We start from the raw sequence: 13,164 nt of genomic DNA, 5'->3' as shown, positions 1-13,164 counted from the left end.
TCAAGTGTCACATCTAACCCTAAATATTTTCTTTTAATAAATGCGATTTTTTACATATTTGTTGTTTTTTAATTAGATAACGCACCATCATATTGTTTATCAACATTATTTTTTAGTGATTAAAATGTCTTTGTGTAATTCTAAAATAAATTGCACTTTCCACCAAAACGCTGTGAGCTACGTTACCCCTTTTTAACACACGTTATTGGAAAGAAGTAAAACAGGTATCAATGTAATTTGTGGTTTTTGAAAGGAAACACTCATAGGTTTTTAAAAATCACAGTAAAAATCGTGATGCTGTAGCATTTTTGGCATAGAAATGTTGTAAACATTGAAATTTCGACCGACCATGTTAAGATTGGTGAGCTACGTTACCATGATTCTATAGTATGCACTTGTATTACATGTACTTCCTAATAATATGTGAAAGCTACCAGTGGTCGAACCCCATTTATATTAGAATTAACCGACATAACGTTCTAACGTTCGCAAATCACATTAAAAACCAGTGAACTACGTTACTGTGAGCTACGTTACACACTCATTTATGCATCTTCAAAACTTCTATGAAATGGTGAAATCGGTTTTACATTTCACTCAAGTGATCTTTAATTTGCTTTTTATGACCTTGGATTGAGTAAAAACAGTCCATTTTATAGTCGGTAACGTAGCTCACATTACATTGAGTTTTAGTGTTAAAAAACATCATGACTTCCTGAAAGAAAAATATGCAAGTGGTGTTGGCAATTTTTTACATCTGAAAGTAGTGATATATTTACTTTTAAAAAACACAAAAAGCAGGTCTTTTTGAACAACTTTTATTTTTTCTATTTTTTTAGTGGATTGGCACCGGATTTTGTAGAATGAGCGATACAATACCGCTTTTTACAAGATACTAATCTTTCAGGTGTGAGTAATCAGCCTTTCTTTGACATCTATGGTTCAATGCATAGGTACCGCATGAACGATGTAGTGCAGGGCGATCTATTCAAAATTGTATTCATCTATTGCTATGGTATTATTCCGACTAACTACGTCACTACGTTATTCTTTTAAATTTGTGTATTTACTTGTTCATTTTTAATCCCCATTGGCTGTTGTCATATTTTTGCTGTTTGGCTATATCTCAAAATCAATATTTCAGAGTTCCGACTGATTTTGCTTGATCGCATCACATATGACACTTGGGTATTTGTTGCTATTTGCATGTTCTTAGCTAGTTGCCTTCATAAAGTAGAAAATAACCCAACATATAAAAGTTTTCTGGCAACTTGTGTGCCCCATTTGAAAATCTTATGAAAACATAGTTGCATCTTAACAATCTTTTGAATAAAAACAAGCTTGTATACTAGACAATATAGTTGTTATCATGATTTATTTCAACATTGAAATGCACCTGTAAGCACCTGTAAAAAAATTAACATTCTCTAGAAATGGTTAATATTGTTCACTTTTCTCTTTATATTCCTTGTTGAATGTGATTTTTACATGGAAAATACCCAGCAGTTCTACCAATACGATGCTTGCAAATCCTAATATTGTCAATAATAATTAAAACCAGCAACCATTAGATGCATCTTATAGCTCACATTTAAGACCTCATTTGATGAAATTGGTTGTGAATTAAAGAAACGGTGATCAAAAATCCAAGGAAGGAACAAAATCAAAAGTTGCATATGTTCTACTTGATGGAAAGCACAGCCTAGTTCTCTTGTTCATGAACACTTTGTGTGCAAATCAATATGGTGCCCTATGAAGCAATCTGCAACTTTTGAATTTGCACATTCCTGATATGGTGATCTTTTGTAATCCTTAAATGTTTTTCACAAATGTTGCCTTTAGTGAAGCAGATCACCTCAGAGTATGATGCTTTGTATCAATTCAAAATCCATTGTTAAATTACATGCACTTTAGAGTAAATTTTACAAAGAGAGTTCATGATCAATAGGCGTCGTACGTACATGTAATAAGGATATATAACAGAACCCATCATTAAGTTACAATACGTAGGAATTAACTTTAATGATGGGTTATTGACAATAGAATCAGTTGAAAAGCTTACAATTCCATCTGATCAGTTATCATGGTAGGGGCATATGAAATTTGTTACAATAATTTTTCAACCATGTTACTTTTTGAGAAGCCACATATCAACATCACCTTACTGCAATCAATATCACCTTGTTACAGTGGTACACAAAAGCAAATGTGTGATAATCACTCTTTAGAACAATATTGTGACAATCGATGACTACCATGAATACATATTTTGATACAAGATTGAGTGTTGGATCATAAATTAATGCTTGTATGAATACCATCATAACTAAGTGCTAGAACACAGCCTACTCTTGGCAATCCAATGTCTAGAGCTTATTATTAATATTATAGCCTCAGCAGTGTTGGATGCAAGACATGTTTCATGCGTAGCATTATCAGCTTGCACTACTTGTTTTATATTTGCACACTTCACTCTATAAGTCTATAGCATAAAATTGCTACACATTTACAAAATTGTGTAGCGAAGCGATCAAAATTGAGTAGCATTTTGCTCTGTGATACCAGCTATGGCCAACGTTGATAGCCGGTCTGCATGACACCTTTACAATTATGACATTATCCACACAAGCATTTGCAATATTATCCTATCATCTTATGCAACTACCGTAAACATTCTCATAATGACACTTTGGGCTCACTTGTCACTTGACATAAGTGGAATTTTACGCACAACCTAAAGTACCCTTCAGTAAAATGGCTACCATCAAATAAGGGCACGCAACCTTAATTCTTGTTGGGATTTCAGAGGAGGGAGCGCTCTATTTGCCCATGAAATTTACCCCCAAGACAAAGGACCCATGTGCGCCATTAGAATCTTTACGGTATCTCTAGAGTCATTCAAATAGCTAATGATCTACAGAGCTTTCATCATCCTCATCAGTTCTTGGTGATGATGCTTCTTCGTTCTCCTCCTCCTCTTCCGATGAGCTCTCCTCTGAAGAATAATATATCACCGGGGGTCTGTTTGTGTTGATAAACAGGTCGTCATCATTGTCATCCTCCTCGCTATCACTGTCGCTGTATTCGTTGTTACCTTTCTGCTTCAGAGTTGCTTTCTCAAGTTTGTCTGCTATTTGGATGATATTGCTGTCTTCGCTTTCTTTGTCACCCTTCAGAAATTCTTCTGGCCTATCAAACAAAGTGGGTAAAAGAGATTGTTATGAAAATCTTTTTGTGACCCTACCGAATAAATTACCGTATGCAATTTGCGCCATAGAAATGTTTAATATTTTAAAGTGCCTTAAATTGCTGACGTGCCTTTGAAATACAACATACAACTCTGTTAAATCCTGAACAGAAACACTTGCTTGCTAAGTTGCTTGTAAAAATGTCAAGTTTGACTTTCATTATATGTACAATGAAGTTAGTTTGTAGCGACTCCTTAGGAACATTTATTCCGTCACTTGAGGTATTTGTTAGGTTGAATAAAAAATATAAATATTTGCACATATAACTGCCTTCAGAACAAATATCTAAGTGCTTTAGATTTGTTCCGGGCCATGTCTTTGCTCGCTGATGAAATACTGATTTCAACTTATAAATGTTTAGAGGGTTCAATTCGTGTACATGGGCTCATGCTGGTCCAAACCCATCAGGGCTGTTCAACATGTGCCTTTTGGCAAGACAAGACACTTTATGTTGCTTACTCCCCTCATACATAAAATGGGGAGATGTTAAGATATATATATATAAACTGTGTGCCATTATCATAGGCTGCCAACTGATGTGAAATAGAGGCTCATCAGGAGTTGCACTACAGCTTAACACAAAAGTTGTGCATATGTTTTTCTCATATCCAGCACTTTTTTAATGCTTTGTTTTTCAGTTGTCATCACTAACAAGCACAACACAATGACATGTACAGTTGGTACACAAAGATAACAGCTAGACAACTGTATCTACTGTAATGCAATATCCCTATTACCTTGTGGGAAAGATTTTAAGTACAAATCAACAGTTGGTAGAGAACTCCAAAAGGTGCATTTGACACAGAGTTGCTTGTGGTCCGTCTTTCATGGAATCGGGTTTAGCTTTTGCGCTGCATGTGTATAAATTACACACATATTGCAGCAAACTTACCAAAATCCTTCCTTTTGAATAAACTTGATTTGCTTTGGGAAGAGAATCACAATTATTTCTCCCTTCACCTTGTCACCTTCTTCTATTGGGTCCACAATGACAAAATCTCCTGTATAATTAACAACAAAAAATAATAATGAGTAAAAAAAGCCCAGGTTTTACAGGCCCAAAACGTCACAGATTTTATTTTTTGTAGCTGTACAAAGTTAAAAACAGCCAATTTTTTGGCCAAAGTGGATTAATTTTGATTTTAAAAAATCAGAAAATTTTACACATTTTTTCCAGATTTTTTTTGGGTCATGTTGCCTCAAGAAAAAAAATCCCAACCGACCTGCCAGCGAGGAGAAAATGGTAATGGTAAATCTAACTACTGACCTCGTTTGATCCAGACATTCTTGCGAAACTTGGTTGGCATACTTGCAAGAAACTTGTCACCAGATGGCATTTTCACTTCATGAAGATTGTTTCCTCTTGGAGCTACAACCTGTGCAATAAAACATAAACAAATCTTGATGAGTCAGTTAATTGCATAGATTCTGGGCATGTGTACGTACTACGTATGTATGTGTATGAAGCAAATTGAAGCACCGGCTTAAAGCCATAAAAAATTGTAAAGTACCGGTACCAAAATTGTTTGCTATTTTCTGCGATTCCTTTTAAACTGATCAAAGGTCATGGCCTCGTGGGGAGTTTGATTGACAGCGACGTTAAATGCAAACTAGTCTTTTTAATTCTGTCTCGGACTAACATTGTAAATCTTTAAGACAGAAAATTAAATGAACACAAACTACAATGTTTAGACCTTATTGGATCGCTCGTATTTGTCTCTGTGAGTGAGGCTCTCCAAATCCGGGGAGGGGATGTAAAAAAAAAAAAAACATTTTACTTTAATTCATTATTGTTACCAGGACTGACAATATCCTGCAAGTTTGCCCAATTTCCCGCGAAGGAGCTTCCTGAATTTTCTTTTTTTCCCCACCATACATGACACCATGTAAAGGAATAGAAATTCAGAAGTAAACAATACCAATCACGATGGGTATGGCACCAAGAATGTTGCTCAAATAAAATGTCAGCAAATCATACTTTAATAGTCTCTTTAAAATGAGCAAACTTTGCACAGATAAGTAGGGCTGTTGTCGACAAGGCTGCTGTCAAGTTCCCGATATTTTGACATAATGACAAGCATATAACAATTGTCAACAAAATCTAGTCACTAAAAATATTAGAGATAAGCTGAATATGCTTATCATCACCATTATTTACCAAAAAATCTACATCAGTCTTTGATTTCATTCGTAAGTGGTGCAGGTTATTTTTACATTACAATCCAAATATTCTGATGATGCATATACTATGTGGTATAGCAATAATTTGGTGTTATGACATACTTTGACGAAATACTTCGCAACGCGTCCTCTGAAGCCAAACGCAAAGGAAAGGAAAAATACAATGTCGTCTCTGGCTGAACTTAATATTTTGACTTTATTGATGTATTGCTTTGTCAACAACTTGTCAACATCGGATCTTATTAGATTTGGCAATTGTCGACAGTGCAAAATCTACTCGACAACAGCCCTACAAATAAGTCATCAAAATAAATTTAGCAAACTTAACCTTCATGTACAGAAAGTGTGATCTGCATTGAAAAAATATAGACATGTACACTGCACGATTTGTTCGAGAACTCTAGCCAAGAATTTGCTCACCGATAGCTTCACATTCTAGGCTAGAGACTGTTGCATTCAAAATCTAGCTGCATATGCTGAAGCATGACACCGTGTAAAGCAATGGAAGTTCAGAAGTAAACACAGCCGATCACGACAGGCGATTGCATCAACAATATTGCTAAAATTACACTTCAGCAAAATTTTAGACTGTCCAAATACGCAAATTTTGCTCAAAAGATACAGTTGACTCATCGAAATAACTTTCATCCAAATTTCAACAGAATAAATAACCTCCGGTGTAAAAAATTGCACCGCAGTCCGACCGAAAAACCATAGTAAAGTACTCTAGCATCGAATGCGTAACTATCGTGTGCAAATTAATTCGAAGCTAGAGTTCTCAAGTAATGCACGACCTGAAAAGAAAAGGCATTTTTAGTCACATGTGTGACTGAGAACGAGCTATTAGTGCGGGAAGCTTTTTAGCGCAAGAATACAGTTAAAGCATTATATTTCGAGGTGCTGAAAGACACCAAATTGGTGTCATATGACCTTTGACATTCTTTTGTGGCGAGTGACATGGTCTTTCAATTCACGCCGAGTGTCCTTGACAGGCGTGACTATGCTTCAGTGGTCATGAAAGAATTCAAAATATAACCTCTGCCTCATAATCCCGAGCTATTGTCTGAAACTGCTCCTCGGAAAATGTATCATAACAACTCACGTCTTCAAATGATAGTCATGTAACGACCAAAAGATAAATTACTGACTATCATTGAAGACTGAGTTCCGCAGTCTAGAATACAGTATGTATACTTGTACTCTACAAAACATTGAACCTACCTGCACAATTTGCTGATGCTCCTCTGGGAGTACAAACTCATCAAGCACTTCTCTTGTCACATGTTTACGCTTCGTTGCCTTTGACATCTTGTTGTTCAGATCTTGACAGCTGGTGACTAGCCTTGTTTGCTTGCACTTATTATGTATGTACAGACTTCAGTTGTAAATCGTAATGTTGTATTATGAAAATTGGAAATACTGTCATGAATCCCGGCCCGGGCATGAATCATACAATGAATTTTTTACATACTAGCCAGGTTGTTGGATCTGTTGATATTTTTCTATGATAAATTCGCTCGTAATTATCTTGGAATAATATTGAAGCACCAGTTTAGTCCGTGTTTTAGGTTATGAGGTATACAAAAATAATATTGCTTTGGTATTGCACAACAATAGTCAGTCGAGCATTCAGTGTTGCGAGTAAGCTTAAAATTGTTAGTCAAAACTTGCGTATTTCTCAGCCCATAAGCGGGCTGACACTGAACCTCGACGGCTTTAATAAGCCATAATGGTTAAAGAACTCAGTTTTAGTTGTTAAAATATCTTGCTGATGTAGACAAAGCGTAGAAACATGAGGCAAAACACAGACACCTTTGATAACGTGAAGTCAACATGATGATCGCCATTGCGGAAAGGAGCGGTGTGGCATGATGGGAAGACAATTACGACGCCCTCATTCTGCGGCTCCAGTCCGACGACCGTCGTCACCATCCCACCCAAAAAGAATAGACAAGTTTATCATGATTAAATGGGCTTTAGACTTTTTTTAATCAAGGTACTAACCGTTCGTTCGTTTTCCTATCTCTTTTAACTAAAAACGCACAATTTGTTTTAATTTTATTCTTTTATGATACAATTAGAATGTTAACTTAAACATTTTAATAACCATTTTATTAGTGTCTAAACTGCAAATCAAACATGTCAAAAGAAGTACACATGTAACAAGTCGATTTGTTTCTGATTAAATTACAGTTTGTTTTCTTTTTCCTTTTTGCATATCTTTGCGTCAAAAAACGGTAAACGGTTGTTTACTGTTTTTATTTTCTTCAAATGTGAGAGAAAAAATAAAAATATACCATTTAGACTTCTGATTTTGAATTATGAAAAAAGGAAATACATAGTTTTCCGTTTTCTGTAGGTTAAGTTGTCTGTAGGTCGAGTTATCTGATATGCCCTTATGCAGGGAAATGTTTGCAGACACAATTACGTTAAAATTTCTGTATAGTTTGAGATCCTTCTTAAATGAAAAGAAAGTTGCAAGAAAGTTTATATGTTTTGCCTTATATTTATATCAGAAATTAAGTCCGGTTCAGAAAACATCTTATGACGCAGGTAAATATAAATTTTACTGCAGATAAAAGCTTTTAAAGGGAATGGGAAGCAAATACAAAAAAAATTAGGCTAAATTTTGCCTTATATTATCTGAAATTAAGTTCAGTTCAAAGCACATCTTACGGTTCATCTCATGTAGCTATAAAATTAATATAATTTTGTAATTGTTACCTTACAGATAAAGCTTTTAGAACTTGGTTCCTTCTTGAGTGAAAACGTGCTAACAGCTCAAAACAACGTCATGTGCGAATGAAATTAAAAACGTATCCGCAATTCCGCATACAACCCACCTTCTGGGAGTTCTGGTATATTTATCATGTAGCCTATACAATGAACATCCTGTTTTGTGAGAAGTAATTTCTTACAAAATGAAAATCATGTTTTGCAAGTTAAAAGTGGGTGGGTGTGTGTGGGTGTGGGGGGGGGGTAAATTCTTAATATAGCGTTCTGAAAGAAACCAACTTGTGTGATGCATAATGTAAGAGTTTGTCCATATTAATAAAAATGTTATATAAGTCCTATCCTAGATCTATATTCATGATTTTTCTGTCTTAAATGAAGAACCTTGATTTAAGTTTGACTCGTCTACTACTTCACGTTAGCTTATTATGCTATGATGATAAATCTTTATTTAGGCCTATCATGCCTATATAACCTACATAATTGACACGTGTATTTCGATCCTGAGAGGAACTGAGCGAAAGAGGAAGGGCCGGGTGGGAGAAGGGGCACTGAGGAAGACATTCATTGCCATTGAACATTGATAGTTTTATTTCATGTCTTACAGGCCTTACAGGTATATATACAAGCATAACTACACTGCAAAACAGCAGAGTACTGCTCAATTGGGAAACAGATTATTTTAATGTGGTATACGGTATACCGGTAGGTCTCATGTAAGATAGAAAACAGAATATGAAAAATTCTGACCAATGATCCACGAGATTGCCTCAGTCATAATCAATGAAAAAGACCGTCAATTCGTCATAAGATGTGAAGAATCTCTTTAGTGGTATTGATCGAATCATGAGCGTCAAGCAAGTGATTTACTTTAATAAAATTCAGATTAACGCATGCCCAATAGATGCGGGCCGCAAAAGAGCGAAATTGTGTAAGTGAGTAAGTGATGTTGCCGGATGATGTTACAGAACTGTCACGTCCTGCATGCAACATTTGAGGATGCGACTTCATGTGGTATTTAATTGCGGACTCGAATGATAGTTTCGTTGCGGCTTTATTTTGTTTTTCATTTTCCGAGTCATCATAGAGCTGGTAAAGAGCTGTAAAGTATAGTAAGGTAAGCGCAGTTTTTTCCTTCATTATAAGTACATTTCATAGCCGTCAATTGTGTATTATTTATACTAATATTTACCCATTTCTCAGTGTTATTGTGCTGATGATACTAATAATGCGGCTTAGTTCATTGCATTTCCATAATTATTTTAAATTGTGCTTTCTGTAAATATGATATTTTTAACTACGCTCGAAGTTAGAAAAATACCATCTTACAGATACGGACTGCCCCTCGTATGTGCCTTGTTTTTGTATAATGATAAAGGTTATCTGTAGCTTAATGGAATTGGATAACAACGTTTGCACAGACAGTATTTCTTATGGGACAAGAGTGCACATCAGACATATCGAATTGCATTATGAAAATTAGGAATGTCTTTCTAATATCAAGTAATTGAAATTGGCGATATAAAGCACATTTTATGGCAAATGATTGATATTTTTTATTTTTCATATTTAACAGTCCTCGAAGTAAAATCTATCTGTGTATGTAGCTGGGAGGAAAAGCCGACGATCATTTGAAAATTTTGACCTTAGGGGCCTACACCCCCCCCAAAAAAAAACCTAATTTTTTTAGTCTCTTTGTTTTCCACAGTTTGATGGTAATAAAATGGATAACAACTATAATCATTTGAACTCGCTGCTATCTATTTTGTTGTTGATGTTACGTGTGTTCTATCACACCTACGGACAAGGTGAGTAACACTGCAGCTTCATGTTTAATGCCTCTAGGCTATACTTAATAAAAAAAAGTTCAAATTCAACCCCCGGGGGCACTCGCACATATTATAACGCGCCGAGTATGGATTCAAGTGTGCCACCACAGTGGTGCCACAGGTTACCGTAACAGGGCCCTTAACTTCCTCCTATTTATCAATGACCTTCCGGATGACATCACCACGAACGTCAGGTTGTTTGCCGACGATTGCATATTGTATACTACTGTAGCCGGGCCTGAGGACGCTTGCAAACTACAAGCAGATTTAGATACACTTACAAGATGGCAAATAAAGTGGCAGATGGAGTTTAACTTGCAAAAATGTTATGTTATGCATGTCACTCATGCAAGATCACCTCATCTCAACACGCTCCTTTTTGAAATTTCCTTAATTGTGTATTTTAGAAATGTGTTCCAACTCGACATTCGAGTGCAGCGAAGATTATTGCATAAGTTTTGAAGACGTATGCGATGGCCAAGAGAAATGTCCATATGGGAATGACGAACGCTATTGTGGTAAGTACAGTCTATTTGAGTAGGGGAGACCGGGGTAAAGTGGAACACGGGCAAAAAGAAACACCCCATTAACTTGCTGCCCTCAATCTCCAAGCTCATACAGAACACGGTATGGATCCAGCATTGTTTGTGATAGGAGGCAATCGAGTGAGTCGGGTATGTGTGATTTTTACAGAAAATGTTTGTTTTTCATATGTTTAACCCGATAATTTATAGAAATATTATTATCTGCCAAAGCACTGTGCTTTTGCTGAATTACTTCCATAACCATATGACAGGTGGACTTAAGCCTATTCTATGCATGGTAACTGGGCTAGCATAGGCCTACATTAGCGTACAAGATAGTGATGCATGTCGGGAGAAATCTCACATGGTCGCGGCGAACGGTGGACTGGGGCAAAGTGGACAATAGTCCAACGTGGATGGGGCAAAGTGGAACACCGGAAACAGACCACACTCAGAACTATGCAATATAAATTTATTCGGCCATAGTATACTGATATACCAGGGGTAGGCCCTAAAGTGGTGTTGACAATGAAGACACACCTGAAGGGGATGCATTTCTGTAATGCCCCCTCCGCGTTTTTCACTCTATCCCGGCCCAAATGAACCTGGGGCAAAGCGGAGCGACCTTTTTCAAGTTCACACCATTTAGCTCCATTTAATAAAACCTGCATTTTTGATCAACTTTATTATGTCATTTGTTAGTTGCAGTCCAAATGTAAGATTATAAACCTTAAGTTTTGCCTTGCTTTGCTTCGTCATCCTGTTTGGAATGGACAAAACAATTTTGGTCTCCCCTACTTTGAAGTGGTTCGGTGGTGCAGCCATTGGGACGTCCCGTCAGTACATCACAACCCGTCGGTACAGTTATACACTCTTAGAAATATTGTACTCAACTTGAGTAAAAAGGTCACAACTCAACAAAATGAGTAAACATTACTCAAATTGAGTAAATAATACCCAACATTGAGCTCATTTTAATAGATATTACCCTCAATGTTGGGTAATATTTATCAATATAACGAGTAATGTTGAGTAATTTTTACTCAACTGATGAGTTGTGACGTTTTTACTCAATGTTGAGTAAAATATTTTTTGAAGTGTACCAGTAAAACAATTCTCCAATTGACGGTTTGTTTGAAAACGAAGTTACTTCAATTTCACTTACTTTAACATTAAAATGGCAGATTTCGCGCGCTTCGCGCACAACTTTCACGGCAAAGTGTTACATTGGCAACTTCGTGTGTCCCCCTCATCCGTATCGAAAAACGTGGTACGCCATTGGTCGATCACAAAGACCGAGTACCTTCAATACATGTGTGTCAAAACTTTCAAACACACGCTTAGCATTAGTTTACTAACATTACCGATACTGCATGATTAGTAGTAGTACAGGGCGCTGTGCAGTTACAATCCTTACACCTCAAATGATAAAACTAGAATTGGGTTCCATCTTTTTCAATGCTTCCCAAGAGGGGTTGAAGGTTATAATGGGGACAAAATTGAACATTTGTTCTATCATGTTGTAATAGGGGAGTTCGGGGAGTGTCCGCCCTTGGGGCAAGTCCGCCCACCACGTGTTTCTGATCACGTAACTGCTGGGAAAGTACTGTGATGTGCCCTGAGTAATTTAATTTGTTTATCTTTGTTTACAATTTAAAGTTATTTCATGAGAGATGAGAACCCCCGTACAAGAGTTTGTGTGTAGGCCTAATGATATTTTGGGAATCCCTAGTCATGCAATCCCGTTTTTAGCAGAAAAACAAATTCACTCATATCCAATTTTGGATCTTGGGGAATTCCCAGTTTCCAGAATGTTCACTGTTGTGTATGATGTGGTTAAGTCTGGGTTGCTATGCACATTAAATAAGGTACCGATGAGATGAGCCAGTTAAATTCCATGTGCTATAATTCCAGCAATATATTAACGAAGGAGATTTCGAGTGCAACAAAGTGCTCTTCTATACCCAAAAGGGGAATAGATTCTTCTGTCGACTAGCTGAAGTCTTGATTACCAAACAATACATCTGTCAATGAAGTGGATCAGCGCAGAAAAAAACCGGTTTCCTGGAGAAAGAGAGTAATTGGTGAAAGCAGCACCATTTTGGGAATTGTCATCTGTGCGAGGATTTTATACACAAAGGATATATAAATTCAAGTCTACATTGGTCTTCGCTGAACAGTGATTCTCGCAGGACAAGTGAATCAGGATGTTATTCATCAGTCATGCAGAACATTGAATGCAATAGAACTTTAGAAGAAAGCTGCTGGTCAAGTAACAGTCTTAAGGTTACACGAAGAAACGTATATAAAAGACGTATAAAGTTGTTCTCTAAAACCGCGTTTTCTCAGCAATCAAATATCGCAGTGAGTCAAATGTTGGTGCATGGATGTATCTTTACATTATTTTTGTGTGTTTATACAAATTTTTAGAATCCGTATGAAAATCCTTCGTTTAAATCATTTTTACGCGCCATGTTCACAAGATCAAAAACGCGTTCCATTAAGTTTTTTTTCAAATGTTCGCTCCGTATAAAACCACGCCGAGTGATTGTTTTCTCCTTTTTGGGCGAGAAATGCGCAGCATTTCTCGCACTATTGCGATGGGTTTTGGTCTACTTATTTCCTCACAGCGTTGCAGAATAAAAATAA

The 13,164-nt window shown here is 36.5% G+C and overlaps 1 protein-coding gene across 1 annotated transcript; it reads right to left on the bottom strand.

Annotated features, from left to right (window-relative positions):
• Nucleotides 1-1,358: 1,358 nt before the first annotated feature.
• Nucleotides 1,359-7,299, bottom strand: LOC140153546 (probable RNA-binding protein EIF1AD). Its single transcript, XM_072176325.1, has 4 exons — nt 6,651-7,299; nt 4,516-4,624; nt 4,141-4,249; nt 1,359-3,189 (listed from the first exon to the last, which is right to left on the bottom strand). The coding sequence occupies exons 1-4, from the start codon at nt 6,735-6,737 to the stop codon at nt 2,907-2,909; spliced, it is 588 nt and encodes a 195-aa protein (XP_072032426.1). The 5' UTR covers nt 6,738-7,299; the 3' UTR covers nt 1,359-2,906.
• Between the last annotated feature and the right edge of the window lie 5,865 nt (nt 7,300-13,164).

This window comes from Amphiura filiformis, chromosome 5, assembly GCF_039555335.1.
Source record: "Amphiura filiformis chromosome 5, Afil_fr2py, whole genome shotgun sequence".
Classification (NCBI taxonomy): domain Eukaryota; kingdom Metazoa; phylum Echinodermata; class Ophiuroidea; order Amphilepidida; family Amphiuridae; genus Amphiura; species Amphiura filiformis.
This window is presented reverse-complemented; position numbering and strand designations above follow the sequence as displayed.